A 16,320-nucleotide genomic window follows, 5' to 3' on the forward strand; every position below is an offset into this window, starting at 1 on the left:
GCTTTCCTTTCGCTTGTAGCCTGCTGTTGGTTGCCCTCCAGCATGATCTGCAAGTCTCGCCCCTACGTGACGTCACCTGAAAACAAGCTACAGTATTACCATATCCAAAATCGAGTTTGCACTTGGGGCACTGACAGTCTTTCCAGTTGCAGAACAAGGCCTTGTGTCCCTTCACAGGAGTCACGTAGCCATGGTTCCTGCAGCGGGAACAAGCGTGCTGGCTTCTCCTGGCTCATCGCTGCTACTGATGGACACTGACATAAAAAAAATAGCTGGACTTGCACACTGACCTACTGGCTCCAGGTCTGATGATGTCACTGTGAGTGGAGTCTGTCCGAGTTTGCCAAAGCTTTTGCAAACTAACCCTCACAGGCAGAAGAACCACCCACTCCTACCCTGCCGCTCCCACCCCACCCTGCAGACACTTGTTCTGGCTCAAGTTCAATTCAACCATGCCCCCCCCCCCTTTTATACACTGTTAAATTCTTAATAATAAAATATATTGGCTATTCTGAGGTACATCATCATTTGATCATTAACGCAAGAGCACAAAATACATATATTCTCATTTTAATTATTCTGTGGACATAGTTTTATAATTCATGGAAGCAAAAACACATTTCCACGTGTGTGAATGTGTGCATGGTCAATTTCCCTGCAAATGTTTTCACAGATTTCACTAAAGAATCTAGATCAGCTGTGTTTGTGTAGTAGCCTATCGCAATGTATATAATCGAGAGAGAAATGTGTAGCAGCATGTATATAATGTACCGAACACAATGGAATGACATTCCATAGTGTTTTGCAAGATCAGAACTGTAGACTCAAATTGCAACCTTGTGCCATGTAGCCCTTTTCTGTGAAGGCTAGCTTCTGAAAAAGTTCAAGTTGTCACGTGTGTCTGTGTCTAATATAGTCTCTGCATGGAGGCCATGGCCTCCGTTGCCCCTCCCTCTGGCCGTGATGCCCTGAGATCCCTAAGGCCACCTTGGCAGTCCCCTGCTACCAGCCTGCTACTGTCAGTTGCTTTAAAAGCGTCAGTGGTCTGTTTAATGTAGCCTGCCCTATACAAAGGATGTGTCATTGGCTCGTTTTTAACACACATTTCAGAGAAATCCCTCTTCACGATGTCAATAGAGCAATTGCCTTTGGCCCTGGCATGTGGCATTGTGCCCTAAATGAAATTGCGATGCCGAAGCCCAGATTGCTTTGCCCATAAAATTATGAAATTCCCACCCTGCTTATGTGGAGTTCATTCTAAGTTCTGAACAGACAGTTGTGAAAGGCAACATCTACCAAAGCTAGTAAATACTCCAAATGACATTAAGAAAAAGCTGGAACTGCTCCAGTGTAGAGTAGAACCACAAAATGTTAACTTTCCTAGTAATGGCCGTTTTATTCTGTATATATGTTATCACTGGATATGGTTTATTCTGTATACATGTTATCACTGGATATGGTTTATTCTGTATAAGTATTATCACTGGATATGTTTACATGGAACCACTAAACATTGTTTTCTACTAGTTTCCCTGGCTGCTTTATCTCATTCGATTGGGTCAGTTGAGGAGCAGGGTTGGATGGTGTCATCCATCCTTGCTCATGCTGTACAGCTGGACATGATCAATACAGACTTCATCTTTGGAAAATGGAAATAATATTTCAATACTAAGAATGTGTGTTTCTTTACTGCCTTACTATTCAGTAATTGGCTTAACAGACAAATGCTCCTTCATCCCTCCTGAACCTGCTCAGAGATGGGATTCTCCTTACTGTATTAGCGGTCTGTTTAATCACAAGAGACACGAAATGAAACGTTATGTTTAATTATCTTGTTTTATAACGTTATATAGAAAGATTCCTTGTGCAGAAAACTATTTAATGTAATGTGTTGTCTGATGATCTACCAGTGTTTCTCTAACTTTTTTGACCCCTTTCCCTGATTTCTGAATCCACGTACCCCCTTTACCCAACTACATTTTGCTTAGAAAACAGCAAGAGAAAACTATAGCATATGATGCAATGAATGAATGATAACCACCTTTTGAAGAATATAACATTACATTTTACAAAATAAGAAATGGAGTGAAAGAATTGTAATTAATGCCTCCTGAGCAGATTTATTTTAACATTGTTTTGTTTTCATGATTCTAACATTTTTCCATTTCCTCCATTCTCTCACCTTGTGTAGCTCACTACCACAATTGTAAAATTATATATATGAAGAGTTAATTTGCAAAAACAGGTATCTCCGTTTGGATTTTTTATAATTTTATATATTGATACTGTAATTAATTTATTTTTGGGAAATGTTTATTATCAATCATAACTAAAACATATTCATCTGATAATTTCCACATAAATCACCTCAATGTTTTCTATGTGCACTCCAGGGAGTATCAAACATGTTTGTTCATTTTAAGAATGGCGTTTACCTGTTTTTGCAAATGAACTCTATATACATGTATGTATATATATATACCATTATTAACAGGTCTCAGGTGATTTTCTTAAAATAGTGTAAGTAATTTGTAGAACTGCAGCAACAGCATCTTATTAAAAACCACTGATATAGGAAACCATTGCCACACACAGCTTGTACAAGATATTAGATAAGCGTATTGCTGTAAGTGATGGCAGAACCCCAAACCATTTCTTTGAGTCTGTTCTGAATGTATTAGCCCACTGGTCCTGAGTGTGTGCAGACTGAATTTATTCTGGGGTTCACACAGTGAGGTATTCTTTCAGTTTGTCCATGATGGCAGGGATTCTGTCTGCTGGGATCAGCATCACTGTCCTGAAGGGCTTCATGGGCACGTCATCGAACGACCACCTGCCGCTCAGACAGGAGTCTGCCTCTCCCTGGACCGAGTAGTGGAACTTCAGGGTGGCTTGCTGCAAAGATGACACAGCGCATTGTTCAGAGACACTGAGAAACCCAATTAAAAAGCAAACAGCGTGAATTCTGAAGGAAAAAAATATAGATGTCACTGGAGCTGTGGGCAAAACAATGGCACACTTATGCCCATAAATGTATCACGCCGAGCGTTATACATTCTCTTCCTATCTACATTATCACTCTTTGCGTAGGCTACAAGCATACAGCGATTTGCTGATCGCTGAGCTGACATTGGCTGTTGTGCTCTCTCGTAGGCGTTCTTAACTCAAATATGCAGCTGGTGGATACATTTTTGTTGTAATCTTTTTTCCCCCCCAAGGCTTTATTGCTTGAAAACTGCTTGAAAAAACCTTGAACTCTGAAGTTGCTAAAGCATAGTGTGAACAACAGCGCTGTTGTGTGAGTGTGTTCATCATCATCTTCTGGCAAACAGCTTGCAGGTGCCAAGTGTGTACTAGAGATCCAAATTGAAATAAATTAATTTTATGTAAATAAAATTATCCAAATGTTGGGGGCACTTCTTGCGTTTTTAGGGGCATTCTGAGATTTCTTGGGGCATTTTTTGTCCTTGCCCCTGGCTAATTTCCTACACTGATCCCTAGTCATTTCACATCTAAAGTAATATAGAACTAAAACATACAGTATGTCACTGTCCGAATACCTATGGAGCTCACCGTATATTCCGTTACTCTGTTTGCATTATAGACTTTGCTTGATTTACGTTTTACCACATAACCATACCTCGTAGAAGAACTCCTCCTCTGCATTGATGAACATCAGCTCATCTTTGGGAGCCCCTCCTCTAGCTGGGATGCTCTTGGTTGCCTCTTTACAGGTCTTACTGATCATCAGGTAGTAGTGACATTTCCCACTGGGCTTATTCGTCCTCTGAGCTTCTGCTATTTCCTCCCTGGAAAACAGAACATTATTCAGTTTATTTTTCTGCACACTGAAAGACTACTTTACTTCTGAGCATGACTGAGCATGTTTCATATTGTTCTATTCAAAGCTCTGAGATACTAGATGCCCATCTTCTAACTTTTTATAGCACAATCAGGTCAACTCTCCATTTCAGCCAACCACTTCAGACAGGGAACACTTTTATCACCCTGATTAGAAGGGTTCATCCACAGTGCCACTCCCAGGATGTCCCAGAACATCCTAGTACTCGGCTCAAATGAGAGGCTTATAGCCTTAGAGGCAATATCGCCCCTGGGTGGCAGCAGTGTTCCTTAACAAGTAACAAGTAAACAAGTAACCCACCATTCATATATTTTCAGATGCTGGTACACAGAGAAATGCAGGAAGTGACGTTCACTTTGGCTCTCTATGGATTTTTTTCTCCCTGTATGACTGTTCAATGTTGGTGCAAAGCTGATATTTTAGTTTCTACTATTCAATTCCATTGTAGCTGCAAAGGAAATATCTTGGCATCATCTACATTTGGTCAGTTATCAATGGGAATAAGAAAAAAAGCCACCACAAAAAAAAAATGTTGACCCAGAAATGTAAAATTATTTGAGTTAAGTTGTGGACCAAGGATGTCATTCATGCACAATTGACATCACAACTTAACTCAAATCAACTTTCTATAACTGTCTTCGGGTATATGTGTGAGATGATGCACAAAATAAATCAGCATTATTTTTCAGTAGTGTTCCTTTAAGGAAAACACTGCAGCTGGCAGGTGTGCAGTACTGGGGACTCACTGGAGCTGTTTGTGTAGTGGCAGGGCGATCTGTGGAGGTACGTTGATGAAACGCTCACACAGCAGTAAGCCTACAGGCTTGCTGATGTCGTTGAGGACCTGCTCTAGCTGTTCGGTCACGCTGTGGGGACAGCTCTTCTCACACTGGTCCACGATCAGATCCTTCACCTCCTCCACACACTGGACACCCTGCCAACAGCGTCACACACACACACACAAAATTACAAAACAAGTTCAACAAAACATCCTTCTTCCACCTCTGTAACATTGTATGACTCCGCCCCACCCTCTCCTCCTCAGCCGCAGAAACGTTAATATTTGAGTCTGGGGAGAGACTATGTGTGATGCTACCTTTCTCTCTGTGAGGTTCAGCATACTGATGAAACCAAACACTTCATCTGTGTTGTCCTCGTCGTCACTGTCCTCTGGCACCTCTGCTTGCTGGTGCAAAGTGAAGGGACAGTTGGATAAGCGATAAAACTGGCACTAGCTGAAAAGTCGTGTTTAATTATAAGACTGAATACTGAATACAAAGTCGGCAGTGGAGTGCTATAAGTAACTCACCCTGATGACGCTCCCGATATGATTCTGTTGAATGATGATGTCTGTCATCTCTGATGTGTTTACATGGGCCTTCAGGAAGAGCTGGATGCGAACATAACACAAGTATGGTAAATGAGTGGCCTTCCTGACAGCTAATATTTAGTAGACTGAAATTCAAAAGAATGGCTGGAATCATTTGGGTACAAAACATAAATAATGCTCCAAACCCGTTGTAGAAGTTTCTTGACCCCATTGAAGTCGGTGTGTGCAATGGTATGGGCTTCAAAGTCCACGATGACCTCCTAACGGCGATACAATAAAACAAACGTTAACAGCAGCAACGTTAACCCAATAGTAAAAGTAAATAGCTTCTGATGTCACCTAAATGTAACGTTAACTTCCTGCTTCTTAACTGGTTCTAACATTAGCTGACAGCTGGGTTAGCTAACCAGCTAGCTATAGCTAGCGAGGCCATGCATAGAAGGAAACAATGTTTGGTATCAAAGCTACTTCATTAATCTCCTCTTCGGACTCGTTGCTGTCCTCCCCAGAATCGTCGTCGTGCTCCAGGCTGTCATCAGAGCTGTTTTCCTCGGGGTTTTCATGCGAACCCAGGGCTCGTTTCTTAGCTGCAGAAGCCATGCTGAAAACACCAAGCACGCGTGTCAACCAGAGGGGCGGGGCAAAGACAGCTCACGCGAGAAACACATATAGCATATCGTCTGGATGGAAAAACCTCGCTCTTTTGACTTCCGGCTATCGGCCGGACGTAGGAACCAAAGTGCTTCAAATATGTGATTTTATGGATCCGGCAAGTTTCTTCAAGTACTTATTTGAATACTTCGTTTGGTATGCCCATGCTTCTTATTTTTTTCTCTAACTCGTAGCGACTGGCGAGGTTAGGCTGCCTACGGCTACTGCTGCATTGCTATTGGGGAACGAAAACACTGCGGACCAGAACTCAGAACCGGAACATCCTGCATGTAGTAATGCGTACCGATGACGCGAGCATGGGTTTCCGGGGTTTCGAAGCCACAATGTCGGGCTTGTTTCCTGGCACAAAACGGAACAAACCATTTCGATAAAAGGGGGTGCAGTAATTTAGACTGTACAAAAATGACAACATTGACGTAAAATACCTATTTGGGCGAGGTAGAATCATTATACGTGTGATAATTTTGTCATTATTTGTGAATACAGTTCATACATTTGACTTTATGTCCGGCTAGTAAAGTGTTATTAATATATATCCCCTTCATGAGCGGATAGCTGCATTCGCCATGCACTCAGCTATGTAGGAAGGAACAGCTCAAGGTACAGTATTTACGTCCAATATTTTTGTCTTTATCGGTCATATTTGGTCGATTTTAGTATTGCATGTGGGCGATCAGGATCAATAAATCGATAAACGCTAGCACTTTGGAGTTTTGTGAGCAGTTTTTTTTAGAGGAGGCAGCAAATGCTGCAGCTCCCTTGCCTATATCTAGCTGTCACTTCTCTTTCTATTTATTGTAAACAATAACACGTAGCAAGAAGCTATTAATCAAACCTTACATTCATACATTACGTTTTCAATCACTAAAATTGACTATTTATGCTCTATTTATTTATGCTCTATTTGATCACCTTGCTATTGCAGTGGGGATTGGGATTAAACCCAATAAGTGTTAATCATGACTCACCACGTCACCAGCATTGTTATCAGTAGGCTGCATATGACAGTTGTAGGGTGTATCTTAGCTTGATGATCACACCCAGTGACAGTGGCATTCATATTGTATTCTGCCCTGCCCTGCCCAGTCTGGTTCTGTTCTGTTCAACTCTCATTTATTCCCCCAGCGTGTTGAGACCGCTATCAAGATGCATGTGCTGCTTCTGAAAGAGCCAAGAGATGGAGAATCTGGACCTGATCTTTACATCAAGGTAGAGGCTCTTTCCCCTTATCTGACTGGATCTAATAATACTCAGTTCAAATTATGTGAGTTTGAGTTTGTCATATTGACTCCACAGGAGTTGGCGTCACATGGACATAAAGCAAGCCTAATTCCTGTGCTGTCTTTTAAGTTTGTATCATTGAACACCTTGTCAGATAAGGTAAATGCGGTTTCAAATAGGCATAAATATCATAGATAATTGGTCAGGTCAGGTGTATGTTGTTTTAGTTGTCTCAGATATCCTCTCATTTCAGCTTTTCCAGCCAGACAAACATGGAGGCCTCATTTTTACCAGTCCGAGAGCAGTGGAGGCTGTGAAGATGTGTTTAGAAGCAGAGGAAAGAAGGGAAGGTGAGAAGATGCAAATGAACCACATTGGGAGAAAATATAGCCTTAGCACATTCATATCTATCAAGTCTGTGTGCTGCATTTCTTGACTACTGACTGATAGCTGAAACAATGGAGTGCTTTGCCCTCACAAACTCTATTTTGGCTAAATGTACTTTTTTTTTTTTTTTTTTTCATTCAGAGTGGAACAGCTCTGTAAAAGACAAATGGAACACCAAGCCCATCTATGTGGTTGGGAAGGCAACTGCAGAACTAGGTGAGTTACTGTCACATTTGAAAAGATTTACATAATGTCTCTTACACAGTCTCTCTTAATGTCTTTCTAAAATAGCTTTCGGTGCATCGTGCTGCTCACAAGCCTTTGCTGTGTTCATGCTAATTGCAGCAGAGAGTGTGGCCAGCAGCACCTGGAGGTCACAGAGATGTGTGAAGTGATGTCACTGTGCTCAGTCACCTGGAAACAGGTTGTACACAAGTGACAGTTTGCTGTGATCCACAGTCAGCATATGAGAGGTCTTTAGAGAGTGAGCAGGTGCAGCACCCTCTGTCTTCCAGCACAGTCTGCCAATCCTTTGTGTAGTTTCTTATTGATTTATTACTTGCGCAAAATTAGTTGTGAGTATAATTGTTCTACATCATGTTAGAAAAAGGAGTGCTCTATCATGACATGATGTGAACATGCATGCCTTGTTTATAGAGCTCAACAGTCACGTGACTTTGTGACGTCATTTGCCCCCCGGGAAGTCAGCTCCGCATTTATTTTCTCCATAACAACGGGAACATTTTGAATTCCCCCCTCCCCGTTGTTATTTTTTGTTCTTGCTTAAACCGAATGTTTTATCATAAGGATTTATCGAAATGTCTTACTTCTGGGGCAAATGACGCCACGAAAAGTCACGTGGCTGTTGAGCTCTATATACTAATCCTTGTTATATGCATTGTGCTTTATTCTGTACAGTGCAACATCTGGGTCTAAATCCTCTGGGCGAGGACACCGGGACAGCAGAGGTTCTCTCACGTCTTATCATTGAACGTACGACCTGACTTGACGTTCTCAAACAGCGTCTTGATGAATACGATGTCTCTTACTGACCTTTATCACTAATACCACCTTATCACTTCATTCTCGTTACAGGAGAGGACACAAATACTTTACCGCTTTTCTTCCCCTGTGGCTCGATCAAAAGAGACGTCTTGCCCACGGCTTTGAGGGAAAATGGTAAGCATTTCCCTCTGTTGTGCCGATTAAAATTCAAAGCTGACAAAATTCCCACTGGGGTAATGTTAATTAAAAAAAAATGTAATTGTGCTACCTTTATCATTGCGCGGATCCATTTCTTTGTTTCCAGGAGTGCCTCTAGAGACGCTGACTGTCTATCAAACGGCTGAACATCCGGATCTGGAGAAAAATCTAAAGAACTATTTCACAGAGCAGGTAAATGCCACCTTTCTACTACTTTGTAGAGTATTCATTTTCTTTATATATATATATAAATGGTATATATATATATATATACCATCTTAAGAAAATGTATAATGTATACAGTATGTGTGTGTGTGTGTGTGTGTGTGTGTGTGTGTGTGTGTGTGTGTGTGTGTGTGTGTGTGTGTATGTATATATATATATATATCTGTGTACATCCATAGGGCATTCCAGCCAGCATAACCTTCTTCAGTCCATCGGGAGTCAAGTTTTGCCTAGAAGTGGTGCGGAGGCTGTCAGCTGAACAGCTGACTCAGATAAAGGTAAAACTTCCTCAGAGCCACACAAACGGAAAACTCTTTATCATCTTCTCAGTGCCTCTAAGAGTCACTTGTACAGGCTATCCCACACCAAAACTACCAGACATAAGAACAGTTTCTTCACACAGGCCCTCACTCTGATCAACACTTAATCCAGGCACTTGTTCACTTCATTCGAACACTTCACTGTCCACTTGAATCACTTCATCACTTTACCTGTTGCACCTACCTCATGCACATAATACCCCCCCGACACACACTCACTCACTCTCTCTCTCTCACACACACACACACACACACACACGCGCGTGCACACACACAAATGTATTAACTGTGCAATAACCATGTAATAACTGTCCCAAAACTGTGTCTCAATAACTGTGCAATCACTGTCTCAAAGCTTTGCTAGATCGATAAACAACTGTGCAATATCACTTATAGCCTGTTTACAATCCAGTGTGGCTTACATATACTTACATAGGTATACAATTATTATTATTTCTCCTATACACATATTTCTAATGGTCACCCTACATCACACTTATTGTGTATAATGTAAATAGCAGTTAACTTGCTTTATGTACCTTTGATCACTGTCCTTGTTTGTTGTTTTAGCTTGTTTGCCTACCCTTTCTTTCTCCCTTGTAAGTACATTGAGAGCAACGTATACCGGAGTCAAATTCCTTCTATGTCCACATACTTGGCCAATAAAGCGGATTCTTTTTGTGTCTCCAGTTTGCAGCTATAGGCCCCACCACAGAAGAGGCCATGACCGCAGATGGCCTGTGTGTCAGTGCTACTGCAGAGAAGCCAACAGCTGAACACCTGGCTGCAGCGATAGCCAAGGCTCTACAGTAAGCCAACATCCACCTCAACGCTCCAGCACATCCGCTGTCTCTTTTCTCTTTGTAGTTAGTGAGCGAGTTAGTTAGTTCATTTTATTTTCCAAAGTGTCATGGGCTTACAAGACACTACAATCATAACATACAGGAGCAATAAAAAAGAAAGAACAGAATATGATGTGATATATCTCCAAACATGTCAGACGGTAACAACATTTTAACACCTCAAACATAAAGTACCATCCTACGCTGTTGGTAGGCATTTAACACAAACTGAGGGACCTGGAACACTTTTTCAGTAAACAGGTACTGAAGTCTACAATCATCAGACATATAAAACAAATCAGGACGTTCATCAAATGAAATTTTACAAAAAAGCCTATGTCTAAGTTTGTGATATAATGGACAGTAGAACAAAAAGTGTACCGTATTTTGTTTTTCAACCTTTGTATATTCTGCACTATCTGTATGTACTGTCATTTGTCTGAGTTTTAATTTCCTGGTCCTTGTCACCACCTTTCTGTGTATGTTTTCCCTTGCTTATTGCTTTGGTTTTACTTGTATTTAAGATGGAATGACATTTTTATGTGAATATAAAGCCATTTTTTGGCCCATTTATGTTGCGATTGTTTGAGAAAGATGATGTATAAATTTTTATTTTTGGAAATAAATTTCACCAATGAGTTGAAATGGAAGGATTGGTCAGTACTTATTCATTGTAAAACAATCAATGTTATACAAATGTAATGGTACATGTGGCCCGTTTAAAGCAGGTGGCAAGGGTCATGACTGTCCTAAACTTCTGTTATTGTCAAGATGAAAGTCAATGCCCTCTGCTCTCCATAAGTCAACAAGCACCCATTCATAGGCAGTAGAGCGTTTATAACACATCCATACAATTCAGCCAATTTCAGCAATTGTAGACAGTCAAGACAGAGGTTTACATTTGACACCAGAGTGAGGAAAGTGGGCTATACCTCCAGAGAGTCGCACCTTAAGAGGGGCGTGGCGACACTCAGGATTTGCCTATAAAGCAGCCTGGCTTCCTACTAGCATCATCTCACCTGTACATAGTCTCAGGAGTAAACCAACACCACGATGCTGACTTTTATCCAGCTGATAACTTTCCTATTTTGGACGAGCGTTAGCCCAGCTGATGCAGAGAAACTTTTCCACACTCGGGATCATTCTGATGTGCAGATGCCTTCCTCTCACCAAGCTGAGCTTATAACAGACAAATACACAGCAGAGGTAAAACAAAAAAAGAAAGAAAGAAAAGTTTATACCTTTTTTGTCGATTGCTTGCTGTCTTCATTATGTATGCCTATACCTGTATTAGTTTGATTGTAGATTTGTTTACACAAAATCTAATTCAAGCCATGTCTTGTTTAGTTATTTCTCTCTAGATATGGCTTCACTAATTCGGTGAACTGGGAGGAGATCCAGTTTGAGGCTTCAGACACTTTCTTTAATGATGACTTCATAGGAGACGACCTCCAAGTCAGCATTCAGGAGGGGGCCTCCGTGTCTCATTCAAGGGACGCTGAAGACGGTGATGAAGATGAGGGCAGCACTTCATCTCAGAGCCAGGTCTTTGTTTCGGCACTCAGAGAGTTTCAGAAAGTGTCGGGCCTGCCTGTCACCGGCGTGTTTGATGATGCCACCAAGGTGGCTATGAACAAGCCTAGATGTGGAGTCCCTGACAAGGAGACAGAACCCAACACCCCTGTAGCACTTGAGAACCCCATATCAGACAGTAGTACCTCAGATGCTGAAACCATTCCCAGTGTCACCTTTAATGAGACTGTCAGTAACAGCACAGAGAGTAATGTAATTAGTGACACTTCTTTTGGTTCTGCTGCTAACTCCTCTGAGGATGACAATATATTCCATTTTAATGACACAGACAGCGCAGGCATTTCCAATGGTACCGGTATGAATTACACAGAAGACTTTTCCATATTTGATCACAGTTTGGATGGCGCCTCTCTAAACAGCTCACATATCAACAACACGGGCAGTCAAGTGGCAAATGGCACTGTGAACAAGCAGCAGGGCGGTGTGCTGCGGCGTAGCAAACGTCATCTCGCCACGCTTGTGTCGAAAAGCAGGCAGAGGAGAGATCTGAGCGAATGGGGTTACATGGCCTTCTCTAAGACGGTGCTGAAGTGGAGGCTGATAGGAGAAGGCTACAGCAGCCAGCTGTCCATCGAAGAGCAGAGCTACATCTTCAGGCTGGCCTTCAGGATGTGGAGTGAGGTGTCTCCGCTGGAGTTTGTGGAGGACACTCATTCTCCACTGGAGAATATTGACATCAGGCTTGGTTTTGGGACAGGTACGTCTGTAACAGCATCTTTGAAACAAACATAAAACAATTTTTAAGAAGAGATATAATATTCCATTAAGTCTTAAAATATTTTTGTCTGAGTCAAAAAAAAAAATCTGCTAATGCATTGGGATTATTTCACTTGTTTCAATGTTTCAAGGATTTTCTTAAATAAAATAAGAAAATAAGAATTACTCGATTTTCACTTGTTTCAACTTGATTTATTATAATGAAACAAATTAAATAGTAAAATCTCATCCTGGTGGCACATTTTCTCATTGAAGAAAATTAAGAATTTACATTTTTATGGACTACAAATTCTTGTAAAGTACAGTGTTTTATGTGGCCATTCACTCGCTCACTGTTCAATCCACATTTTACAACTCAAACTTGAGCGGGGGGCAAAATCTTTTGCAGCCTTGCAGCTACACCAATGTACATCAATCACAGAGAAATTAAATCATCCAGCCAGTCTTGGAGAACAAGAGACCAAGCTTTAATGTTAAAAACCTTAACCAACATATTTTTGTTGTAATAGCTTTCATCAGGGTTCCTTCCTATTACAACTGTGCTCATTTTCAACAGGAAAGCTTTGTCTGTCTTTATTGAAGAATAACTGAATGATTTCATTTCCTCACTACTTATGCTGGGACCTTGTGTCCACTGACATACGATGCTGCATGCAGATGTAGTTTTATTCAAATGAACATAGAAGATCTTTGCTATTTCTGAAAAAGGAGAGCCGGCACTCACGGTAGGCTAATTGAAAAACAGCCTTTTATTGGGCAGTGAAAAAATTGGACGTTTCGGCTTCAAGCCTTTGTCAACAATGAGAAAAGAGACACTTTCAGAAATATATATACACACATACATCAAGGAGGGCACCAATCATTATGCAGGGCAGTAATGGGAGAATGCAAGGCACCTGTAGTGCACCCTTGGCCGAAACGTCCAATTTTTTCACTGCCCAATAAAAGGCTGTTTTTCAATTAGCCTACCGTGAGTGCCGGCTCTCCTTTTTCATTGTTATCCATTCCAGGCACCCGGTCTGTTTTTCTTACAAGGAGTTGTGCGCTTTACCTCAATTCTACTTTGCTATTTCTGCCCACCACACAGGGAGACACCTGGGATGCAACCAGAGGTTTGATGGCACTGGCCGTGAATTTGCCCATGCATGGTTCCTGGGAGACATTCACTTTGATGATGATGAACATTTCACGGGACCCAATGCCGGTAGTGGGATTAGCCTCCTCAAAGTAAGCAGGGATCCTCCGATGGTGGCATGAATAGACCCTTCTCACGGGGGCCATTTTGTGTCGAAAAGGCAGGGTGAACACAGGTGCAAGCAAAACACTAATGATTGGAATTTGGAAACCCTCATTAGTGTTTTACTTGCACCTGTGTTTATTCTGCCTTTTCGACACAAAATGGCCCCCGTGAAAAGGGTCTATTGCAAAATTCCTCATAGGTTCAGTTACAGCTTGATTGTAACAACACTTTAATCTGTAATCTGCTAGGTGGCAGTTCATGAGATCGGCCATGTGTTGGGTCTCCCCCACAGCTACAGAACTGGCTCCATCATGCAGCCCAGCTATCTGCCCCAGGAGGCTGGCTTTGAGATGGACTGGATGGATAGGAAAGCCATACAGCACCTCTATGGTACTATACACTGGCAGAGACACACACACCGACACACAGCAAAATGTCAAAATGTTCTTCCCTCTGGATCTTTTTTTTTTTTTTGATCAAATTTTTATTTATTTATTTCTTCCCTCTGGATCTTGACTGTGCTTGTGTTGGACACCAGGGGGCTGTAAGGGTCGGTTCAACACTGTGTTCGACTGGATCAGGAAGGAGAGGACGCCCTATGGGGAGGTGGTGATCCGCTTTAACACCTACTTCCTGAGGGACGGCTGGTACTGGCTATATGAGAACAGGAACAACCGAACGCGTTTTGGAGATCCGGTAGCCGTGCAGATTGGCTGGCGTGGAATTCCTATGAATGGGGTGGATGCATATGTGCATGTGTGGTCCAGGAAAAGAGACGCTGTCTACTTTTTCAAGGGTAAACATCAATAATATATGCACATATATACACATATCTATTTCAAAAGGGGACTGATTTTCATAAAATGGCTCTATTTGTGGACAGGCACTCAGTTCTGGAGGTATGATAATGAGAATGACCAGGCATTCAGACAGGACCCAGAGGGACACCAGTACCCTAAGCTCATCTCTGAGGGGTTCCCAGGAGTGCCCAGTCCCATTGACACAGCTCTTTATGACAGGAAGGATGCACACATCTACTTCTTCAAAAACACTCGTGTAAGAATCCTTCTCTTCTCTTTGACACAGGATAACACGGTTAGATGCATAGCAAACGACTCTTGTGTTTTAGATTGTTAACACAAGAAAGGCCAATGGATTTCTGAGGTCCAACAGAGAAGGCAACAAAGCCACCAATTTAATGGGTTAAATTTAATTATACTATTTCCTCGCGTTAATCTAACAATATTGGTTTGTACAGTGGACCTTAGAAAAGTCCTGGTGGAACATTTTGAATGCAGCGGTCACTTGATGTTGACTTGGCCTTTCTAATGTTAAATGTACCAGAGATTAACTCACACTTGACTTTGTTGGTGATTTGTTAGATAGTTTTTCTGTAAACGTGACTTTTTTAACCAGCTATCTGTTTGAACAGGTGTACGTATTTGATGTGGGAGCCAACCGCTTGGCAAGAGGCTTCCCCAAAAACATCAGGGAGGTTTTCCCTCCGGTGGCGAGTGGAGACCATCCAGATGGCAACATCGACGCTGCCTACTTCTCCTACACCCACAATGCCATCTTTCTACTCAAGGGCACCCGCTTCTGGCAGGTGGTGGGCAGCCGCGATCGTTGGCGCCGGCCCTTCTTGCCGCGCAATGGCCTGCTGCCACACAAGGAGGTGGACCAGCACTGGTTCGACATCTGCAATGTGCATCCCACTGCTCTGAAAGTAACCCGATGAGGATCAATGCTGACGGCATACTTGTTAACACAGAACATATCCAACATGGTGAATCTGCTGTTTTGTTTTGTTGACTGTACTATGCCTGGCTTCAGTTCAGTTAGTGTTTATGATAAAGATCTAAAAGAGGAAAAACAACTCAAAATGATTTTGCTGGCTTATTTTCAATGAGGCGTTATTAATATGTCTGACAGCTCCCCTGCCTTTCTGTCTCTCATTTAGAGTTGCCAAGTGTATATTGGCATGGAAGCAATCCTAAAGGATCTCTTATTAGTATGGAGCTTAAAGTCGAGGCTCTCTGAGTGATTAGGTGATTTTGAGCATGAGTAGGAATCAACTTCAATTTATTCATGGAATATTTACTTAGCCGTTCTACAGCAGAGAGCTGCTCCAGCCCAGCAGCAGCAGCAGGCCACAAGCCTAGCTTTACTCACAGAAGTGCCAGCTAATACTAAGCCATTTTTAGCAATGATTTCTTGTTTTGGTCTTCTTTTTTTAGCTGCGTGTGTGGATGTGTGGATGTTGATGTGCTTGTTTGAGACTGTGTGCTATGGAGGAATTGCTATGCTTGCAAATGACAAACAATGTTAGGATCCTTCCATAAATACATGTAGCTTTTGAAACAAATGGGAACGTGTATGCAAAAGAGAAATATAAGCACTGTTGTAAAGCTTGCAGGTTTACATGTTGTGAAATGTTAAGTGACTTCTCATGTCTCTAAGGAAACACATCAACATAGGTTAGATAGGATAGACACGTATATAATATAACCTACTATAGAAAAATCAAACTGACATTTTTTCCCCAGGAATCTAAACCTATTTGCAGAATTAGATAAGACAATAATGCATATAACAAAAACTGGAAAAATATCCAGAATAGTGAGTAGTGAGAGTGATTTCTGAGTAAACTTGCCTGTTGATGACTCGGAAAGCTTTTTTGATATACAGTACTTTTACAGCATAAGACA

General features: G+C 41.7%; 3 protein-coding genes across 3 annotated transcripts; 2 read left to right on the forward strand and 1 right to left on the reverse strand.

Annotated features, from left to right (window-relative positions):
• Positions 1-2,094: 2,094 nt before the first annotated feature.
• bccip (BRCA2 and CDKN1A interacting protein) lies at positions 2,095-5,825 on the reverse strand. Its single transcript, XM_083636187.1, has 7 exons — positions 5,661-5,825; positions 5,378-5,452; positions 5,172-5,252; positions 4,959-5,048; positions 4,609-4,796; positions 3,641-3,809; positions 2,095-2,895 (listed from the first exon to the last, which is right to left on the reverse strand). Exons 1-7 carry the CDS (start codon positions 5,790-5,792, stop codon positions 2,725-2,727), a joined length of 906 nt encoding a protein of 301 aa, XP_083492313.1. The 5' UTR covers positions 5,793-5,825; the 3' UTR covers positions 2,095-2,724.
• Positions 5,826-6,443: 618 nt separating this feature from the next.
• On the forward strand, positions 6,444-10,712 carry uros (uroporphyrinogen III synthase). Its single transcript, XM_083634868.1, has 10 exons — positions 6,444-6,464; positions 6,990-7,073; positions 7,161-7,244; positions 7,339-7,435; positions 7,614-7,688; positions 8,391-8,465; positions 8,568-8,651; positions 8,782-8,867; positions 9,080-9,178; positions 9,911-10,712. The coding sequence occupies exons 2-10, from the start codon at positions 7,011-7,013 to the stop codon at positions 10,031-10,033; spliced, it is 786 nt and encodes a 261-aa protein (XP_083490994.1). The 5' UTR covers positions 6,444-6,464; positions 6,990-7,010; the 3' UTR covers positions 10,034-10,712.
• A 397-nt stretch (positions 10,713-11,109) lies between these two features.
• Positions 11,110-15,439, forward strand: mmp21 (matrix metallopeptidase 21). The gene is made up of 7 exons (XM_083634867.1): positions 11,110-11,268; positions 11,410-12,352; positions 13,460-13,599; positions 13,861-14,002; positions 14,151-14,408; positions 14,496-14,668; positions 15,045-15,439. The coding sequence occupies exons 1-7, from the start codon at positions 11,116-11,118 to the stop codon at positions 15,348-15,350; spliced, it is 2,115 nt and encodes a 704-aa protein (XP_083490993.1). The 5' UTR covers positions 11,110-11,115; the 3' UTR covers positions 15,351-15,439.
• The last annotated feature ends 881 nt before the right edge of the window (positions 15,440-16,320 follow it).

The sequence above is a fragment of the Poromitra crassiceps genome (genome assembly GCF_964638095.1).
Source record: "Poromitra crassiceps genome assembly, chromosome: 4".
Classification (NCBI taxonomy): Eukaryota; Metazoa; Chordata; class Actinopteri; order Beryciformes; family Melamphaidae; genus Poromitra; species Poromitra crassiceps.

Bases quoted from the DNA above. Each gene is read 5' to 3' on its own strand.
- bccip (XM_083636187.1), bottom strand. From the start codon at position 5,792: ATGGCTTCTGCAGCTAAGAAACGAGCCCTGGGTTCGCATGAAAACCCC. The intron at 5,049-5,171 runs GTGAGTTACTTA...ACTTTGCACCAG, and splicing joins ATATCGGGAGCGTCATCAGG to CAAGCAGAGGTGCCAGAGGA. The intron at 3,810-4,608 runs GTGAGTCCCCAG...TCTGTTTTCCAG, and splicing joins CCACTACACAAACAGCTCCA to GGAGGAAATAGCAGAAGCTC.
- mmp21 (XM_083634867.1), top strand. From the start codon at position 11,116: ATGCTGACTTTTATCCAGCTGATAACTTTCCTATTTTGGACGAGCGTT. The intron at 12,353-13,459 runs GTACGTCTGTAA...CCCACCACACAG, and splicing joins CAGGCTTGGTTTTGGGACAG to GGAGACACCTGGGATGCAAC. The intron at 14,669-15,044 runs GTAAGAATCCTT...CTGTTTGAACAG, and splicing joins ACTTCTTCAAAAACACTCGT to GTGTACGTATTTGATGTGGG.
- uros (XM_083634868.1), top strand. From the start codon at position 7,011: ATGCATGTGCTGCTTCTGAAAGAGCCAAGAGATGGAGAATCTGGACCT. The intron at 7,074-7,160 runs GTAGAGGCTCTT...TTGACTCCACAG, and splicing joins GACCTGATCTTTACATCAAG to GAGTTGGCGTCACATGGACA. The intron at 7,436-7,613 runs GTGAGAAGATGC...TTTTTCATTCAG, and splicing joins AGCAGAGGAAAGAAGGGAAG to AGTGGAACAGCTCTGTAAAA.